The sequence below is a fragment of the Sylvia atricapilla genome, chromosome 20, assembly GCF_009819655.1.
Source record: "Sylvia atricapilla isolate bSylAtr1 chromosome 20, bSylAtr1.pri, whole genome shotgun sequence".
Taxonomy (NCBI): domain Eukaryota; kingdom Metazoa; phylum Chordata; class Aves; order Passeriformes; family Sylviidae; genus Sylvia; species Sylvia atricapilla.
In genome coordinates, this window is record NC_089159.1 from 6,683,639 (window position 1) to 6,702,475 (window position 18,837).

The 18,837-nt window shown below is 62.5% G+C and overlaps 2 protein-coding genes across 4 annotated transcripts; both read right to left on the reverse strand.

The window, feature by feature from the left end:
• Window positions 1–3,785, reverse strand: RSKR (ribosomal protein S6 kinase related). Of its 2 annotated transcripts, XM_066333674.1 has the most exons (12): window positions 3,543–3,785; window positions 3,246–3,455; window positions 2,478–2,561; window positions 2,332–2,400; window positions 2,083–2,152; window positions 1,328–1,435; window positions 1,144–1,184; window positions 1,020–1,047; window positions 837–926; window positions 675–763; window positions 495–605; window positions 1–404 (listed from the first exon to the last, which is right to left on the reverse strand). In XM_066333674.1, the coding sequence occupies exons 1-12, from the start codon at window positions 3,597–3,599 to the stop codon at window positions 183–185; spliced, it is 1,179 nt and encodes a 392-aa protein (XP_066189771.1). In that variant the 5' UTR covers window positions 3,600–3,785; the 3' UTR covers window positions 1–182. The 2 variants fall into 2 exon arrangements, with proteins under 2 accessions (XP_066189771.1, XP_066189770.1); XM_066333673.1 differs by having other exon boundaries at window positions 3,246–3,785.
• Window positions 3,786–4,174: 389 nt separating this feature from the next.
• Window positions 4,175–17,957, reverse strand: BLTP2 (bridge-like lipid transfer protein family member 2). Of its 2 annotated transcripts, XM_066333341.1 has the most exons (39): window positions 17,879–17,957; window positions 17,074–17,203; window positions 16,765–16,811; window positions 16,320–16,482; window positions 16,122–16,240; window positions 15,717–15,777; window positions 15,309–15,507; window positions 15,030–15,153; window positions 14,521–14,645; window positions 14,368–14,435; window positions 14,127–14,275; window positions 13,765–13,883; window positions 13,399–13,562; window positions 13,010–13,271; window positions 12,684–12,889; window positions 11,433–12,528; window positions 11,017–11,208; window positions 10,736–10,938; window positions 10,540–10,658; window positions 10,245–10,465; window positions 9,930–10,120; window positions 9,745–9,844; window positions 9,468–9,670; window positions 8,878–9,172; window positions 8,601–8,758; window positions 8,305–8,511; window positions 8,100–8,199; window positions 7,730–7,912; window positions 7,441–7,562; window positions 7,209–7,364; window positions 7,014–7,135; window positions 6,528–6,708; window positions 6,365–6,451; window positions 6,152–6,262; window positions 5,931–6,066; window positions 5,592–5,716; window positions 5,142–5,243; window positions 4,928–5,062; window positions 4,175–4,729 (listed from the first exon to the last, which is right to left on the reverse strand). In XM_066333341.1, exons 1-39 carry the CDS (start codon window positions 17,947–17,949, stop codon window positions 4,547–4,549), a joined length of 6,735 nt encoding a protein of 2,244 aa, XP_066189438.1. In that variant the 5' UTR covers window positions 17,950–17,957; the 3' UTR covers window positions 4,175–4,546. The 2 variants fall into 2 exon arrangements, 1 of the variants encoding a protein (XP_066189438.1); XR_010745119.1 differs by lacking the exons at window positions 4,175–4,729; window positions 4,928–5,062; window positions 5,142–5,243; ... (2 more) ...; window positions 6,152–6,262; window positions 7,014–7,135.
• Window positions 17,958–18,837: the final 880 nt, after the last annotated feature.

Sequence of the window (18,837 nt, forward strand, 5' to 3'; positions counted from 1 at the left end):
AGCAGTGCCCGCGGCTTTCGGGTTTATTGCTCCCGCGGGGAGAGGTACAGAGTTGAGGTACCCGGGGATGAGATTGGGAGGTACCCGGATAAACCCCTGGGGGACCCGGCCCAGCAGGGTCCGACCGGCTGCCGGGGTAGGGGATGTCCCTGAGCGATGCAGAGGGTCCCAGCCGTGGTGGCTCAGCCAGGCCAGGGCCGGTCCGGGGAGGCGGCGAGGTCGTAGTCAAAATCGGCGAAAGTGGCGGGGTCGGGAGGGGGCTGCTCGGGGGGTCGCGGGGCCACTGCCACCACCACCGGGTCCTTCTGCAGCAGGTCAGCGTCAAAGGCCACCCCGCGGAAGAAGGGGTGGCCCTGGAAGTGGTGGAGGTAGCGCAGGCGGTACAGGGGGTTGTGGCACAGCAGCTGCGGACGGAGAGAGGACAGTGAGAATGGAAATCTCAGCATCCAGCCCAGGAGCCAGTGGGGACCCCAAAATCCAGGCAGGAGGGTTACCTCGGCGAGCAGCCGGGCCAGCTCAGGGCTGAACCCAGGTGGGCTCTCGTAGCTGCTCTGTTTGACACGTTCCAGCATGGCCACATGGTCCCCCGCTGGAGCCACAGGGAACTGGGGGAGCACAGAGTGAATTCAGGGTCTCCCTGTGGTGTCCCTGTCCCTCCACCCTCTGGTCCTTACCTCCCCACTGGCCAGGGCGAAGAGTAGGACTCCCAAGGACCACCAGTCGGCTGCGTGGCTGTAGGGCCCCCCACTCAGCACCTCTGGGGCTGTGGGGAGAGTGGGTGAGCACCTGGGGGTCTGTGCCCCCCAGCACAGCCCTCCCAGCACAGGCCCCCTTACCCATGTACTGCAGGGTGCCACAGATTGTGTGGGCTCGCTCACCCCACTGCAGGTACCGGGAGAGGCCGAAGTCGGTGAGCTTGAGGTGCCCTGTGGGGCCAGACACCACATGGGAACGCATAGAGAGGGTGTCCCCATTAACAGGGTGTCCCCACGGATGGGGTGTTCCCACCAGGCTCTTACCTCTCTCATCCAGGAGGATGTTCTCCATCTGAAATGAGACAGGCACTGAGGTGGCCTCTCCATGCTGGGGGTTCAGAGCCCCCCCCACCCCATCCTCCAGCCCCCCAGCCCCACTGCCACCCACCTTGACATCTCTGTGCATGATGCCCAGGTCATGGAGGTACACTGGGGACAAGACAGAGCCGTCAGTGCCATATGTCCCCTCCCAGCACAGTGCCCACTGCCACCCCTGGGGGTGGCTGACCTCGCCTGCAGGTCTCCACTGGTGGGGACAGCAGTGGCTGTCCCCAGTGTGGAGGGTCACTCACCCAGCACCAGCACCAGCTCGGCGGCAAACAGGCGGACGGTGGCCTCAGCCAAGCAGCCGGCCGTGCGCCACAGCGCGTGCAGGTCCCCGGTGCTGCAGTAGGTGCACACTGCCGGGACAGGTGACATGCCTTACTCACTGGCTGGGTTGGCACGAGGGACACTGGGGTGGCACAGGCACAGGGGTGCAGAGGGGTCACTGGGGCTGTGCACTGAGGTAGTGGAAGTGCTGGGGTTATAAAGGCAGCAAGGTGGCACAAGCACCTGGAGCTCAGTGGCACCACCAAGGTGGCACAAGCCCCAGGGCAATACGGGCACCAGGTTACTGTACTAAGGTGACGTAGGCGTGAGTAAGGTGACATGGGAACATGCGAGTACCACGGTGACATCAACACCAGAGCCCTGTGGGCACTGGGAACACACAAGCACCCGGGACCGCACGGGGTGCAAAAATGACGTGGTCATTGAGAGGGTCACACAGGCGCCGGGAGCACACAAACTGCAGGGGCTGAGGTGACACAGCCACCATCTCTGGGGTGCTTTGCTCACCCCCACACTGGTGCCTGCCCTGCTGTGGCTTGTCCCCATCGCTGTCCCCCGCGGTGGGTGGGAGATGGGAGCCGGCAGCCAAAGCCGCGGATCCCCACGGGGCAGCGGGGGGAGCGCGCGCGTGTGCGGGGACACGTGTGCGGGCGGCGGGGACACGTGCGCGGGCACGGGGGGGCCGGGGCGAGCCCGCGGGCAGATGGTCACTCACTGATGAAGAGGTGGCGCTGGCCCTGCCAGCTGTCCCCCAGCCCGTGGACAAACGGGTGCCTGACCTGTCTCTGGGGACACAAAAGCACAGAGAGTGAGCGGCCCCCCGGGGTAGGGGGACACGAGGGGCTGGGGACGCCGCTTCTGCCGTCTTCCATCCGCAGCTCCCACTGCCTCCTGATGTCCCCGTGGCCACCCCAAAGCCTTTCACGGGCTGGGGTCCCTCCTAGCCCCCCCCCCCCCCCCTCACCTGGATGCTGACTTCTTCTTTGCACTGTTTGAGAGTGTCACGGCGCAGCACCTCCACTTTGGGCACAACCTGCGGGGCAAGGCACTGTCAAGGAGGGGGACAAGGACAGGTGGGGGCACTCATGGGCCCCAGGGACCAGCACCCACCTTGACAGCGCAGACCTTCTCCCGCCCACAGTCCAGCACTTTGAGGATGGTCCCGAAGGAGCCTTTGGCCACGAAGCCCAGGATCTGAGGGGAGGAACTGGGGCTGAGCATGCCATGAAGATAGATTTGGGGTGCTCAGGCTGGGGGTCCTGTACGGGGTACGGTGAGGGGCACAGAGGACCCAAAGCAGGCGCTGGGGACACATGGGGACCTGGAGGACCCAGTAGGGACCCCAGCAGGATTCATGGGGACCCAGTATGGGGCGCAGGGACACGGGGACCCCAACTGGCAGCGATTTTGACAGAATGCACAGGACCCCCGGGAATACACGCGGGACCTCGGTGGGATGCCACGCTCTAGTGGAGTGCAGAGCAACCCCGGTGAACACACCGAGACCCGACTCGGGCACCCGGCGGGGCTAGAAGGGGACCCGGTGGAATCGCCGGGGACGCCGGTAGGATGCGCAGGGACCCGGTAGAGCGTGCGAGGGGAGCTCGGTAAGGCAGTCGGCGATGCCGGGATGGCGGCACGGGATGCACGGACGGCACGGAGGGATGCTCAGGGCGCTGGGGGACCCCGGTAGGGACGTGCAGGAACCCCGGTAGGACGAGCAGGGACAGCGGTACAGGGTGCGAGGGGACCCGTTAGGGCGCCCGGAGCTGCAGGGAAAGGGATGCACGGGCAGGACGCGCCCGGGGGAGGACGACCGGGGACCCCGTTCGGATGCACCGGGACCCCGTTCGGAGGGTGGGGGCCCCGGGACGGCACCTTGAGCTGCTGCTGGCGGGCGGAGGGGCGGACGGGGAACTCCGGCAGGAACAACGAGACGAGCTGCGGCAGCGGCCACCCGGGCAGCGGCTGCTCCTCGGCGGGGCCCCGCGGGGCCAAGGCGAGCCCCGGTACCGGCACCGGTACCGATACCGGCACCGACCCTGCTCGGCTCAACAGCGCCCGCACCCACGACCCCACGGCGCGGCCCTGCGGAACCGGGGACAGCGTCAGCGAGGGGGTCCCGGGGCGGGAGATGCCCGGGGGGATCCCCGGGGCTGATGCCGCCGCACGCACCTGGGGGGGCCGCCCCGGAGCCGGGGCCGGGCCGGGGCCGCTGCTCGTCGCTCCCATCGCGGCGCCGCCCGGCCGCGCCCCGGGCCCGGTCCCCGGTAATCGCCTCCTTACATAACCCCGCCGCCCCGCCCCGCCCCGCCCGCCGCGACCACCCCCCGCCCGGGGCTCGGCGGCGGAGCTGCCCCTTGCACTGCGACACCCACCCGTGACCGATTCCCCCCCTCACCAGGGATCCCCACTACACACTTGGGGGTTGCTCACCCGGGCGTGACTGATCCCACCCCAGGACGCCCCGGGACTGATGCCAGCCCTTCTCCGGGAACCCCTCCTTACACACTCTGGGGCTCCCCCTTAAACCTTTCCTGCTGTCTTTGCACTCCACGTGCCGCAGCCGTGAGGGGCTGCCTGCAGTCCGTGCTGAGCCCCAGCATGGCCCTGGGCTCACCCAGAGGACTGCAGAGGGATAAGTGCACAGGCTGAGCCCAGAGCCCTAAAACGGGTGCCCTGAGCAACTGCTGGGGAAGGGCAAGGGGTGAAGCCCCCCAAGGATGGGGGCTGCCGGGCTGGGGTGAGGCTTGCTGAGCCCAGCGCTGCAGGGTGAGGCAGGAAACAAGGCACTGGCCCGAGCCTGCTCCAAATTAAAAACTCTTTATTTAAACTCTCTCCCGTTCCCCTTTTTCCCAGCCCGGAGCGATCCTGCTGCTTCACCAGGCCCAGGGACTGGGCCCAGCACCCGCACAGCAGGGAGTGGGGGGAAGCTTGCAGGAGCCCTTGGCACGAGGGTTCTGCACCCCACAAAGCAGCCCTGGAGCACCCTGTGCCCCACATCCCCGTGCTGCTCCACCCCTGCCCCACAGCAACAGGGCTACCAAGAGCCTGCACATGGCAGAGCCCTCCTTGGGCACCGCCGAGCAGAACAGCCCCCCCTTTGCCTTTCGGGGTGCCCCTCCAAGGGGGGAGCACGAGGCACCCCAAGTCCCTTCCCGGCCTGCCGGGTGCTGCTGTCATTTGCGCCTGCCGAAGATGGATTTCTTGCTAGGGTTCTTCTCGCCCACGCTCAGCCCGATGAGCAGCCGAGCCTTCTCGTCCTCCTCCTGCTGCTGGATGGTCCCGTCGGATTTGTTCTCCAGCTTCCCCCGGGCCTCTGCTCCTGCCGCCGGCTTCAGGCGCAGCTTCTCCTTGATCACCTGCCCCGGGGGTCAGGGGGCTCAGCATCCCCCATGGCCACACCCTGGGCCCTTGGCATGGCTGTCAGCCTGAGCTGCTGAGCCAGTGCAGCTGCTTCCCACTCTGGGGAACATGCCACCCACCCTGGGGTTATCATCTCCTGGGCACAGCAGCTCTGGCAGCCTCTGGCACAGGAAGATGGATGTGGTCCCACATACCTGTGCCACCAAGGCTTTGCGGCTGTCCCTCTTCACCGCCATGGCAAAGTCCAGCCACGTCCATGTGTTGTTGTGGTACTCCAGGCATGGCAGCACCAGGTTCAGGTCACCCCAGTCCACGCTGTTCTTCTCCCCCTGTGTGACAGAGGTGTCAGGCAGTGCGGGACAATGGCCCAGACCACCCCAAGCGTGCCCTGTCCCACTGGTCCCACACCTTGTAGCTGACACAGAGTGGCACCTGCGGGATCTTGATGTAGATGAAGGAGTTGTTCATGGCTGCACGCTCCTTCATCTTGTCGATGTCATCCACGGGATGCTGGGGACAGAGCAGAAGCCATGAGCAGAAGGGAAAGAGAAGGGACACAGCCAGGAGCCAGCAGGGAAGGGACAGCTGGCACCAGGCCACAGCATTGCTTCATCAGGGAGAGGTGAGAGCTGCTCTGGCACGGTGTTGGAAAAATGAGACGCAGGGATCACATCAAGCGTGCAGGCGCCTGGTTGTAAAGGATGCAAATCCTCATGGTGGGAGGGAGCAGGAGAAAACAGACAAGCGTGGGAGGGAAGTGTGGGAGGACACGGCTACCCAGCCCTGCAGTTAAGGGAAAATAGACTGGCACCACAGCAGGGCTCCTGCAGGCTCCCCCCTCACAGCAGCAGGAGGTACCTCAGGTGCTTTTCGGAATGATCTTCTGACCCCTGATGTCCGATTCAGTCCCTGAGCAACTCCCTTCCCTGGGCCCAGCGAGTCATCAGCCCCAATCAGCTGCCGTGGCTTCACCACAGGGATCCCTGGGGAAAACAGGGTGTGAGGTGATGCTGGTTTCCAGCCAGGGGTCAGCTATGACCCCAACCATCCCACTATCTCCCTGTCCACAGGGGAGACCCCAAATCCCTGTTCCTCAACTCTTGGCTGGACAGCAGCTGCCCACAAACGTATCCTGGACACGCAGAAAGAGCTGCTCAAGGACATCCAGAGAGAGGAAGGTCATCACGAGCCTCTCACCTGTTGTTACCAGCTTGGATTTATCTTCCTCATCCCCCACCTCCTCCTCCTCCACATTGCGGCCAGGGAAGAAGAAACCCATCATTCTGTGGAAGAACTGGTGGGTGAGCTGGATGGTGAGAGGCACCACATTCACCTGCGGGAAGGAGACATGTCAGAGCCAGGCACACACAGCCTGTGCCCCACGGAGACCCTGGCACCTCCCGGCCCAGCCCTGGCACCTCAAAATGCTCCTTGATGGAGATGCCTCCCACGGGTGGCCGGACTTTGCTGAAAATCCTCAGGGCCAGCTGCCGGCCGGACTGGCAGGAGCTCTGGGGACGCAGCACCACCTGCAGGGAAGAGGATGGGTGGCTGGGGTGAAGACAGGCCACTCTGCCCAGGCCACCCGTGGGTCCCCAGCATACAGAGCTGCTCTCTCAGCTGCCACTTGCCTTGTACACAGCATTGGGCAGCAGGTTGTTCATGGTCACCCAGCCCAGTTCCAGCAGATGCTCGGCTGTGTCATCAGACTTGTTGACCTGTGCAGACAAAGCCATCAGCTCCCAACGTCCCCATCCCCAGCTCAGGGGCTGTGGGCACTGTCCAACCCCTCACCTTGCTGTAGAGGAAGCGCTGGAGCTCCAGCTCAGCAATGCCCAGCTGCCCATCCTCCTCTGTCAGACGCCAGCGTGCCTGAGCAAAGTAGAACTCAGTCCTCCGTGCCACGCTCACGTCCTCCGGCTGCTTTCGCAGCTCCATCTTGTTGGCTCGCTGCAGCTGAAAGTCCTTGAAGCACCTGCAGCACAGAGGAGAGAGCTGGGATGTGGGAGTCCTAGAGTAAGGGGGACACAGTGCTGGGGAAGGCTGAGATCACAGAATCAGAATGGTTTGGCATGGACACCTCCCACTGCCCCAGGTTGGTCCAAGCCCCATCCAGCCTATCCTTGAAACACTTCCAGGGATGGGGCAGTGTCTTGCAACCCAAGGCAGGCAGCCACAGCTTCTCTGGGCAGCCTGTGCCTGTGCCTCACTAGGAAGAATTTCTCCCTAATATCGAGTCCAAATCTACCCTCAGTTTAAAGCCATTCCTCCTTGTCCTACCTGATCAGTATGTTCAGCTCCTCACTCTCCAGCTGCAGGTCAGCTTTTTCCTGGCTCAGCTGCTGCTGCAGCCGGTGGTTCAGGTCAAGCAGGATCTCGTTTTTGCTGTCATCCTTCAAGGACTGAAGGACAGACAACCCTCAGCACCCTCTACCCTTGAGCGGGGATCCCAGGGAGCCAGAGATGTGGGCTCACCTTCATGTTGGAGTACATCTGCTTCTCCAGCTGCCTGATCTGGGCCACGTGCTGCCTCACAGCCTCTTGCAGGTGTAGGATACTGCTGCGCTGCTCCTCAGGGTTGCTGGAGATTTCCAGCTGGAAGCGCACCCGCTGCTTCTTCTCACTGTGCTCCTGGACACAAAACAGGGTGAGGTCACGACTGCCTGGGTGCAGTGAGTGGCACAGACACCCGGAGCCCCGTGGGTACCTTGCGTTTGGGCTCCACGTGCAGCAGCAGGTTGTTGACTATGTCGAGGATCATGGCATACTGTGCGGGGTTGGTGGAGATCTCCAGGTCATGGTGGATCAGGGTGAAGGTGTCCACAGCTCCTGCAGGGACACAAAGGGTAAGGCGGACCTCAGCACGGCCAGAAATGTGTTGGGAACCCCTCCTATACACAGCCCTCTGACCTCAGCAGGGCCAAAAGAGCCTTGGAGTTACCATGGGTCAGCCCAGAGCTCTACCCCCCCCAAGCACACTGTCTGGATGCACCCACCCTCCTGCTTCTTCAGCAGATCCTCCTTCTCCTGGTTGACAGGGGTCTCAGGGGGCTTTATCTGCGTGGCCAGCTCGGGGTCGATGTCGTGGCTGTAGCTGATGTAGTACATGCGGCAGCTGCAGCGAGAGATGATCCTCTGCACCTGCTGGGTCTGCTGGGCTTCCGAGGGCTGATTCCAGTCTGGGGACAGGCAGAGGGGCCACAGTCACAGGGCCATGTCCAGCACACTGGGACTGCACAGTGCAGAGGTTGGGCATCAGCCACCAGGACACACAGGGACAGGACAGGTGCTCTCAGCTCTACCAGCCTTGGGGTCACACCCGAGTGGGACTGGGGTAGGCACAGCAGCCAAGGCTGTGGGCAGTACCTGTGGTGGTGCTGACCATTCCCCCCACTGCCTGCCCGCTCTCCATCAGCTCCTGCACCGAGTCCAGGCTCCGCTGACGATGCTCCTCAATATTTTTCACCTGGGGAGGCAAGGAGGCACTGCTGGCTGTCCCCACTTTCCCTGGCTTGGCCAGAGCACTGACAGCACTGCCTGTCTCCCACATAGCTCACCCACACACGCTCACCTCCAGCCAGAGCTGGCCGTGCTCCCCCTCAGAGGGGCTGCTCTCTGTCGTGGCAAAGTACTGCATGCCATCCAGCAAACATGTCCAGGATGTCTTCTGCTTCAGAGTGTCCCCATACCAGGCAGGGTGGTGCTGGCACTGCAGCAGCTGTGCCTTCGCGGCGGACACGATCACACAGCCCTCTGTCTCTGCACCACGCAGAACCATCTGTGGGGGGAGAGACCCCAGGGGTCTGATGGACCTTTCTGGGGCAGGCACAGCCCCTGTCACAGCAGGCCATGGGGACAGGCAGGTACCTGGCAGTTCACCAGCTCGATGAGGCAGTTGCGGTTGTAGATGTCGTCGGTCTGGCAGGCGGCGATGCCGCAGAGCTGCTCGCTGGCCCCCGACTCCTCTTCTGTGAAAACCACAAACTTGTCCGTCTCCTCAATGAGCTTCTGCAGCATGTAGGCCCCTGGGGAAGGAGAAAGGGTCAGTGCAAAGCTGTGGGAGGATGGCTCAAACGTACAGAACGAAAGCAGGCACAGCTCTGAGCTGTGGATTTCTCCTTGCTCCCCTCCCTGCTGTGCTCACCCCCTGAGGAGGCTCTCTCAGGACAGCCACTGGTGATGGGAACGGTCACTCTAGCAGGGATGGAGTGAGCAGAGAGAGGGCCTCGCTTCAGCTTCTTGGCCTGCAACTGTGTGTCAATCTTCAGCCCTTTCAGGGCCTCGGTGGACAGGTTACGTTTGAGCACAGCTGCTTTCTTGTAGCCATCGTAGAGGCCAAAGGCAATGTCCCGGTTCGTGGTGGTCCAGGACGCCCGCAGGTCCACCAAGTGCAGCTGATGCGTGTGGAAACCGTCGTCCCCGTCACGCAGGGGCAGCTCCTGGGCACAGAAGGCCAGTGTCTCAGCACAGCAAAGCCACTCCTGGCCCTGCCCAGTGGCCTCATGCACTGGGGCTAGGAGCCCTGCCAGCCCTTCAGGCAGAGTGTGGGGACTGGGGCCCGGACCACCCCAGGGACCACAGCACAAAGTCAGGTGCTTGGTAGATTGGAGGCCCCGAAGTTCTGTCTTTTCCCCAGCCAAATCCCTTCCCCACTGCATCCCACAACCAACATCCCCTTGTCCTGGAGGTGCCAGCAGGCCAGCACAAGCTGCTGTGCCCTGTTTGCAGCGGTACCTCCTCAGCTGTGCGGTTGCTGTGCCGCTGGTAGGTGAGGGAGGACAGGCTCAGCAGGTGGGTTTTCTTCACCAGGGTGTCAAGCTGGTGGTCAGCATTCTCATCACAAGTGGAGGCCATGAGGTGCACAGTGACCTGGCTCAGGTCACTCACCATCTGTGTGATGCTCCACTCCGAAATGAGGCGTCGCATCACTGTGCCAGCTGGGGGACAGGGACAGGGGTCAGCCAGGGCCCTGCTGTTCCTGGAAATGCTGCTGGGCAGGATTCCCACTCACCTTGTGGGATGAGCCGCTGTGTGCCCCGAGTGAAGATGTGTCCCTGGCAGCATTCCACCTGGATTCCCCGCTGCTGGGCAAAGGAGGCCCAGTAATGCACCTGAGAGGGAGCAGAGAGCAGGGGCTGAGAGTCTAGCAGAGGAAGAGCAGAGAGGAAACACTGGATTCCCAGTCCTGGAAATTACCTGCAGCTGGGGGAAGAGCGCAGTATAGGACAACTGCTTGTAATGCTGCCCCAGCTTCTTCTTGCTGGGTTTCATGTTGTTGAAGAGCTTCCCACGGCAGATGGGCCGTGTCACGCTGGTCCACGTGGCCCAAAAATTCTGCATCCAGCGGAGGGTGCTGCTGTAGAGCAGGATCCGGGGCTGGGAGTGCTCTGAGAATATACCCACCATCAGCCAGCACCACGGGGCTGGGACATGGCAGCACCCAAGCCACAACCAGCATGCCCTGCCCTATGCCCCTTGTCCCCAAGGGATCCCCAGGATGCTGTTAGCCACCTTTACTGGGTTGTGTCAGGTCCATCCGGATGGAGAGGTTGAGGTTCTCGGAACGGAAGGCACGGTAGGAGTCATACTGCTGCCCCACTGGCACCTCGGGCAGGAACTCAGGGGAGCGCAGCACCACACCGTGGTGGTCATGGGGGTTCCCATGGCACAGCCACTGCAGGTCCAGTGTCATGCACAGGTCAGGCAGGTGCAGGAAGCAGCAGTCATCATATCTGAATGCAGAGAGAGACCCCAGTCACCCCTTAGCACTGGTGAGGGTCCCCCATGCTTGTGGCCCCACACTCACTTGGAGGCTGTCCGGACATTGATATCCAGGTTGCCTTTGAAGACAAACTGCCCGGACTTCCAGTGGAAGGAGAGTTGGCTCCACTCCCAGTGCATGTTCTCCGTGGTGTTATAGGGGTCCTGCAAGGGCAGGCGTGAGGAGAGGCAGGTGTGAGCTGACCCCACACCATGTTGTTCCCCAGTCCAGTTGCACCCACCTCGGTGGCCAACTGGTGCAGGTTGGCCTGTTCAATGTCCATGTGCCAGTTGCCATGGAAGAGAAGGCGGCTCTTGTCCCACCAGGGCAACGGGGCGCTGGGGTCCTCTGAGGGCTTGGTGAGGAGATCCACACACTGGCCGATCAGGGTCCAGGCCGGGTCCCAGCAAGGTCCCCACACGATGGTGTATTGGGAGATCACAGCTGGGGACACAGAGATTGGCTCAGCCATTTGCCCTGTCCCTACCCCCCACAGAGCCCTCCCATTCCTCTAGCTCTTACAGTGAAAGTCATGGTAGAACTTCAAGGGTGGCATGTTCCTCTCCACCGTGGCATCGCCCCAGGGCAGCCCCAGCTTGAGGACCTGGCGGCGCCGCGAGCAGGCCTGGCCACACTGCTCGGCTCCGATCAGCCGGCCGGAGAGCTGCCAGTTCCGGATCTCAAACAGGTACCGGGGGTAGTCACGGATCCGCACTGCAGGTGGAGGAAGGGCTGAGGGATGGGCCAGTGAAGAGACAGGCAGTCCCCCACTCTGGGCCACAGTAGGAGCCATCGTCCTGTCACATCTCTGCTTCCTTCCTTCCCTTTGAACCTCCAAAAATCGTTCTCTCTGCCTGGTTACACACCACACAGTGCCAGCCCAGGCCACACAGCCATTGTGCTGTCTTTCAAAGGCACCCACCCACAAAGCAACTCACCAAAGAAGCTGCCGACTGTGCCCTTCATCATGCGGCACCACTGGGTGACCATCTCCAGACCCTCTGGGGGGAACGGGCTGACATCATCCAGGTCCCTCATCTGCTCCAAAACACGCTCTGTGCCATGGAAGGACTCATCTGCCATGGCCACCAGCTCCAGGTGGGCCAGAGTCCAGGTGAGCAGGGCCCTCCGCATGGGTGTGTTGGCGTAGAGGCGCCGCGAGCGCTGGATGTAGATCTCGATGTTCTTTTTCTCCAGTGAGGCGTAGAGCTCCTCGATCTTGCGGGCAGGCAGCAGCTCCCCATGCTGCTTGCGCAGCGCAGCCACCTTGGCGTCCAGCAGCTGCAGGCGCTTGGCGCTCTCCTTGCTCTCATCCTTCATCAGCTCGTAGTTGTCTCGCAGCTTGACCTCGAAGACGTCATCCAGGAAGACCCATGAGAAGTGGGTGACTTTGAGCAGGAGGTCAGGGGGCAGGGCTGTGCTGGCAGGGTGCCCGGGCCGGTGCAGGCCCTTCAACCACTTTTGCACGCCCACAGCAGCGTCCAGCGTGCGGGAGAAGTCGTACTGGTAGGGGAACTCGATGGTGACGCTGGCGAAGGAGAAGGCCCAGCCGCGGTTGCGGAGGGTGCGCAGGGTGGGGAAGGCGTCGCGGTGCCGGACCACCTCCTCCAGCTCCGGCAGCAGCTTCACCTCCACCTCCTTGAAGCTGAAGATGCTGTGTCCATCAAAGCCAGCGGCCAGCTCGGGGCAGTAGCCGTGCAGGACACCGCCATGCCAGCTCACCGAGGTCCGTTCCGCAGCCAGGCTGATGTAGTTGGCCTCAGACACAAAGGCTGTGAGCTTGGCAGAGCTCAGTTCCAGGGACAGGGACAGGAGTCTTTTGGGAGGGGGCCCTTTTGGCTGGAGGGGCCCTGGTGACTCAGTAGGGGTGGCTGGGTGGGATGTGGGGCTCTCTGGGGGTGGAGAGGGAAGCGTCCTGTGGCCGAGGGCGCTCCGCAAGGCTTCGTGGCACTGAAGGGTGGCCAGGGTGTGATGGTACAGGTGCATATGGTCGGGTGGGCTCCACAGCACTGCCAGCCCCTCTCCGCACTGCACCTGCACCAGAGAGAGTGAGCAGGCACCACATCACTGCCAGGGCCAGCACAGCACAGCCTTGTCCTCCTCCCAGCACATTCTGTGCCAGCCAATCCTCCCCCTGCCCCATCTATCCCCAGCATCAGATAAAGCAGTGGCACAACAGCCAAACCAACCTCCAGGGAGCGGATGCTGCTGTGGTAGGTGACAGAGAGCACGGAGAGGTTGGCCACAGGGTTGGGGATGGCAGGAGCTTTGCAGCATGGCTGCATCTTCTCGGTGATGCTCTTCACCAAGGCCAGCACCATGCCCTGGATGCTGACTGTGCAGCTCTCAGCACTTCCCAGGACAGTCAGTGTGTCCAGCCGCAGCTCCAGGGCACCTGGAGAGACAGCATGTCAGTGCTGGAGGCACAGAGCAGGCACACCACAACATGCCAAGTTCCTCTGACGGCAGGGTTATTCCAGGACAGCCATCTGGGATCAGCTTGGATGTTACTTACCCACTACGGCCGAGAGTGTGAAAAGGTTCACATCCTCCACCTTCAGATCCACCTTCCAGAGCAGCCCCCAGGGCTCATTGGAGGCAGAGGGCTGCTTGGCAAGTTCAGCCCCACTAGGATGCAAGCAGAACAGGGGCAGAACCCTGGCCAGGCACTCAGTGCAAGTGTCAGATGACTCCACTTGTAGCCCCCGGATGGTGCAATCCAGGAAGAGCGTATCCGACTGGGCACTGGACATGCCCAGGGGCTGGTTGTAGCTGCCCTGCAGGACAAACAGGACAATCACTCTCAGGCTGCAGGACATCCCTGTGCCACCATACATCCCTGTGCCACCCACATGGAGTCTTAAGACTGAACGCCACCCCTTGCCCCCTCGGCTTGTCCCTCACCTGGAGGTTGAAGGAGTCGAGGATGAGGGCTTCTCCCCACACATGCATGTTGGGGGGATGTGGGGCACGCTGGATGTGGGAGTCGTTACCCACTCGCCAGCACAGGTGGTCCACGGCCAGCACTGCTCGCTGGTGCACACTTTGTGGCCGTAGGTGCTGGTAGTCTGTGGGCACAAAGGAGGAGGGAAGTGCAGGCAAGGCTGACCCAAACATGGGCAGCCTGAACACAAACAGGCAAGAATCAACAGCCCCTGGCCACACACACATGGGGAAGCACAGAGGCGGCATGACCCTCTCTGTTCCCATCCCGGTGCCTCTCTGGCAGACTCCAAGGAGAGCCCAGCACCTCCCTGATCCAGCCTGTACCTGCAGAGATGGAGTTGAAGCCCAAGGCGAAGGGTGGCGTGTCCCCCAGCTGCACAGACACATTGACGTTGGACAGCGAGGCACACAGGATGATGGGCGCTAGGATTTGGGGATAGCTCCTGCACAGGACAAGCAGGGATAGGCTGTTACTGGGAGCTGTGTGCCACAGAGCCTGGCAGGGAGCAGGCCCACAGGGATGTCCTCTCCACAGGGGCTCCCTGATCACCTCCTGACCAGCCTCCCCATCCCACAGGCTGTGCACAAGGCAGATAAGGTGCTGAGTGCCCAGGCACCGTGCCAGAGCGTGGCCAGCAAGAGGAAACAAGCTGTGATACCAGCAGCTGCACTGAGGCCAAGTTTACCTTCCCTTGTGCCCTTGGCTGGGGACAGGCACCGCCCGGCACCTGTATTCCTGTGCCAACAGGCCCAGCCAGTGCGAAAACTCTTGGTGACGGTAGTGGATGATGCAGGTGTTGAGCAGCACAGCAGCTGAGAGGTCAATGGCTGTGACCTAGAGCAGGGAAAGGGCCAGGTGGCAAAAAACTCATGCCAGGAGCCAAACCAGCCACCCCCCAGGGGACAGTGTGCCCAGCGCTCGCTCACCTGCACGCTGGTCTTCAGGGAGTTGAGGCACACGATGCGCTGGCGGCTCTGGGACAGGAGAAGGCCATCTGGGGAGACACAGGAGCACAAATGAGGAGTGGCAGAGGGCAGTGATGGCAGCCCTGTCCCATCGGTGCCCTCCTGGCTACTTGCCCTCCAGCTGGAGGTCTACACTCATTTGGTCCAGGTCAGAGTTGGGCGTGAAGTTGCGCAATGGGATTTGCTCCTCTTCACGCTGATATAGAAACTGCAGCAGCTTCAGGCTCCAGGTGAGGTGCCTGGAGAAGACACAGGCAGTCACTGCCAGGAGGGAACTGCACTGTCATGTCCTCCATCTCCCTGTCTCTCATCACCAGCTGACCAGCATGCTGGCGTGGACAAACACAGCAGCCAGAGCCCAGCTGCAGCACAGCCCAATGCTCTCATCCCATCGCCTGAGGATCCCGTCAGCTGTCCTACTGGAGAACCAGCTCACGTGCCTTCCTCCCTCCCCAAGAGCCCAGCCCTAAGTCAAGCTCAGTCCTTCCCACTCGAGTGGGCTCTAGGACTCAAGTGGGAAGCTCTGCAGTCTAGCAGAGCTGAGGGAGGAGAAAGGAATGGCAACATTGTCCTCAGGACCATGTCTGCAGCATTAATTTGGACTCAGACAGCCTGCCCCTCACCTCTTCTGGCTGTTCATGGACAGCACCACGCTGGTGTTCTCCAGCTTCATCTCCACCCTCCTGGGGATGAGCTTCAGTGTGTCCCTGCTCAGCACAGACAAGGACTTTGAGGTCTCCCCTGGGCCTGCAGAAGGACAGATAGAGTCACAGGAAGGACTTCCCCAAACCCCCACACTCTGGAGTAGGAGGAAGTGATCTCAAATCCCTCTGGCTCCAGTGCAACTCTGAGGGCCACCAGCCCCTGCCCTGCACAGAGCTTGTCCCTGTCCTTGTCCTGACCTGTGCTGGGCTCTTCCCCCACGCTGCTGTGCTGGGCCCCAGCAGTGACGTGGTGCAGGAGGGGGCTGCAGAAAAGCCCCTCGTGCAGCTCTGCCTGCAGTGTGTGGACACAGAGCCGGACGCCCACCAGCCGCCGCTTGCTGCTGATCTCCAGGGAGAGGGACAGTGCCAGGGCCAGCTCTGCCAGGCACGTGTCATCCTGGGAACACAGGGGACACAGCAAGGAGCACACAGGGTGTCACACAGTGCCCACCCAGTGCGTGCTGCAGGTGGAGAGCTGGGCACAGCAGAGAGCCCAGCACCTGGCAGCATCACCAGCCTCAGGGACACCCTGGAACAGGTCAGCAGCGAGTCCCAGAGAGCCAGTGCCCAGGTTCCAAATGTGGAATTTCCCCCTCCAGCACTCACCAGCTGGCTGCTCCGGAGGACTTTGCTATTCACCTTTGTCAGGCTCACCTCGCACGTCAGGCTGGGGACAGCAGAAAACAGAAGGAGGATGTGGGTATTGCTGCTGCCAAAACAAGTCCCTGCCTTCCTTCCTGTGGGACACAGGGACCTGAAGTCCCTGCTCCAAGTGCTCCCAAAAGCAGAGCATGCCCTAACTCCATGCACACCACATTACTTGGAGAACACACAACTCAAGCTTCCTGTGACAGGAAAAAGGAACCAGGCCAGCCTCAGAGGGGGTTAATGCGTCACACCACAGGTGACATGAGATGCTGCTGAGTGGGACAGAGAGAGGAGAGACACAAGGCTGGGGTTGGAGGAGCTTCCCTGGCCTGGATGCAGAGTGGGATACGAGCACAGCATTACCTCTTCCCATTGCCATTCAGGAGGAGACGTGTCTGGCTGGCCTGGATGTGCCAGAGAGACTCTGAGGTGGCCACGTGCAGAACCATGATGTTGATGGAATCCATGTGGATGGAAAAGAGCTGGGGGGAAGGTACTGCTGTGAGGGATCTCCGACAGCAGCGCAGCCCGCTGCAGCCTCTCCCCGAGCCAGTGCCTCACCTGGCTAAGGAGCCTCAGCAGGGAGGGTTTAAGGGTCAGGTCTGTTCTGCCTTCATTTCCATCAGCTTCTCTGGGAGCCTCCGGGACAGATGGCTGGAACCCAGGGCCTTTCTGGAGATCCGTGCGGATCCGCACCTCGCCAAAACACAGCTCAAAGTAGCGCCTGGGGAACAACAGCACAGGCAGCTCTGACAAGAGCTTTCACTTGGCACACCTGGCCCTGTCACCAGGGATTTCCCCTACCCCAGGGACATGTGGGACCAGCACAAGGACACCCACAAGACACCGTAACCTCCAAGCATGGGTCACTCCCTCACAGAGCTGACCACGGGGAATAAGGATGGCAGAAAGGTGTAAAGGCAGGAGGATGGCAAGCAGGGCAAGGGATGAGCCAGATCCCCAAAGGGAGCAGAAGCAGGCAGGGAGCTGGGGTGGGGGCACGTACGGCAGCTCCCGGCTCAGTTTGCTGGAGATCCAGATGTTGTCGATCTCCTGTAAGGACACACAGGTAGGTCAGAGAAGAAGCAACTTGGCTCTGCCTTGTGATGCTCATATCAGCATTCCCACTCCACTCCCAGTGCCTGAGATCATGCAAGGAGCAGCCAAAACTTCAAATCTGACCATGGAAGGAAGGGTCTGGCATCAGGGTGTTAAACAGGAGAGTGGCTCCATGGATTTGCTGCCAGTCTGGAAGTGACAGCAACCACCCTCCCTGCCTTGTCTGCCAGCAATCACCCCTTGCCCAGGTACCCACCACGGTCTGCTGCTCCCGCTGGAACTTGAGACTGATGTTCTGGGCCCAGAAGAAGCCAAAGGAGCCGATCTTCAGCTCTGCATGAAGCTTCTGCCGGCACCAGGTGACAGCCAGGCGACATGCCAGCCATCTGTGGGGACAGGGGGAGGGCCAGGGTCAGCCTCCCTGCTCGGGTTGGAGTCTAGGGATGCTCTTCATCCTTCGAGCACCAGCTCCAGCACCCGCAGCTGCATAAGAGCTCACAGGGCTTCCCAGTGGGGAAGAGACCCTGCAGAACCACCTCCAAAAATCCCTGATACCCTCCTCCCAAGCCCTGAGGCCTCCATACCCTCCTGACACCCCATGTCCACCCCTGTGGGCTCCTCTGAACTTTTCCAACCCCCCAAGTCTCTGACACTCAGCTCTACAATCCCCCAGTCCCCTGCAGGCTCCTCTCCACACCTCTCTCCCAGCCCCGTGAGCCCCCCAAATTCCTGACACCCCCCTAAGCCCTCTTTGTCCCACTCACCCTCTGTTCCCCTCTTCCCAGACCCCCAACCCCTCACCCTCAGCCCCGCAACCCTGACACTACCCCAACCCGCCCCACCACCCTCCCAAAACTCCCTTGGCCCCCCAAAACACCGCACCCCGCGCTGCCAGCCCCTCGGGCCTCCCCTTGACCCCGGCCAGCTCCTCCCAGCCCAGCAGAGCCCCACCCGCCGCGCTGCCACCCCCCTGCCCCCGCCGAGCCCCCTCCCCACCCTGTCACACCCCCCGAGCCCCCGCGGGTCCCTCACGCCCCCAGACCCGCCCGCCAGGCCCTGACCGCGCCAGCAGCCCGGCGAGCAGCGCGATGAGGACGATGGCGAGGAGCGCGGCGGGCAGCGGCGGCGGCATGGCGGGCACGGCCCCGGTGCGGCCCCCGGCCCCGGTCAGACCCCCTCCCTCCCGCCCGCCCCTGCCCCGGCCCCGGCGCCGCCGCCGCCGCCCGTGGGGCCGCCCGCGCACCCCGAGTGGCCGCTGGGAGGGGCGGGACGGGGCGGGGCCTTCCCGGGGACAGCGGCCGCCGCAGCGCCCCGCCGGGGCCGCACGGCATCGGGACAGCGGGGACAGCGGGATGGGGACAGCGGGGACACCGGGATGGGGACAGCGGGGACACCCGGGATGGCACCGGGATGGTGACAGCGGGGACACCCAGGATGGCACCGGGATGGGGACAGCGGGGACACCGCGGCCGCACCGGGATGGGGACAGCGGGGACACCGGGATGGCACCGGCACAGCGGGCACACCGCGGACGCACCGGGACAGCAGGGATGGGGACAAGGATGGGGACAGGGGGGATTCCGGGATGGGGATAAGGGATGCACCCCGGCAGCATCGGCATGGAGACAGCGAGGACATCGGGTCGGCACCAGCACGGGGACAGTGGGGATACCCTGGCCGCACTTGGATGGGGGCTGCAGGGACACCGGGATGGGGACAGTGGGCACACCTGGGCAGCACTTAGCTTAGGGACAGTGGGTACACCAGAACAGCACCTGGATAGGGAGTAATACCGGGTCTGGCACTGAGTCTGGCACTGGCATGGAGCAAGGGGGGCTGACAGCAGGTCCAGCACTGAAATGGAGTGAGGAGCAGGGTGGGTGACAGCAGGTCTGGCACTGGGATGGAGGAAGTGCGTGATGCCAGCGGCAGCACCAGGACGGGGTCAGTGCAGATGACACCAGGTCTGGCCCCCAGTGCCAGACGTACCCTGCATCAAACAAACAGCCACACCACAGCG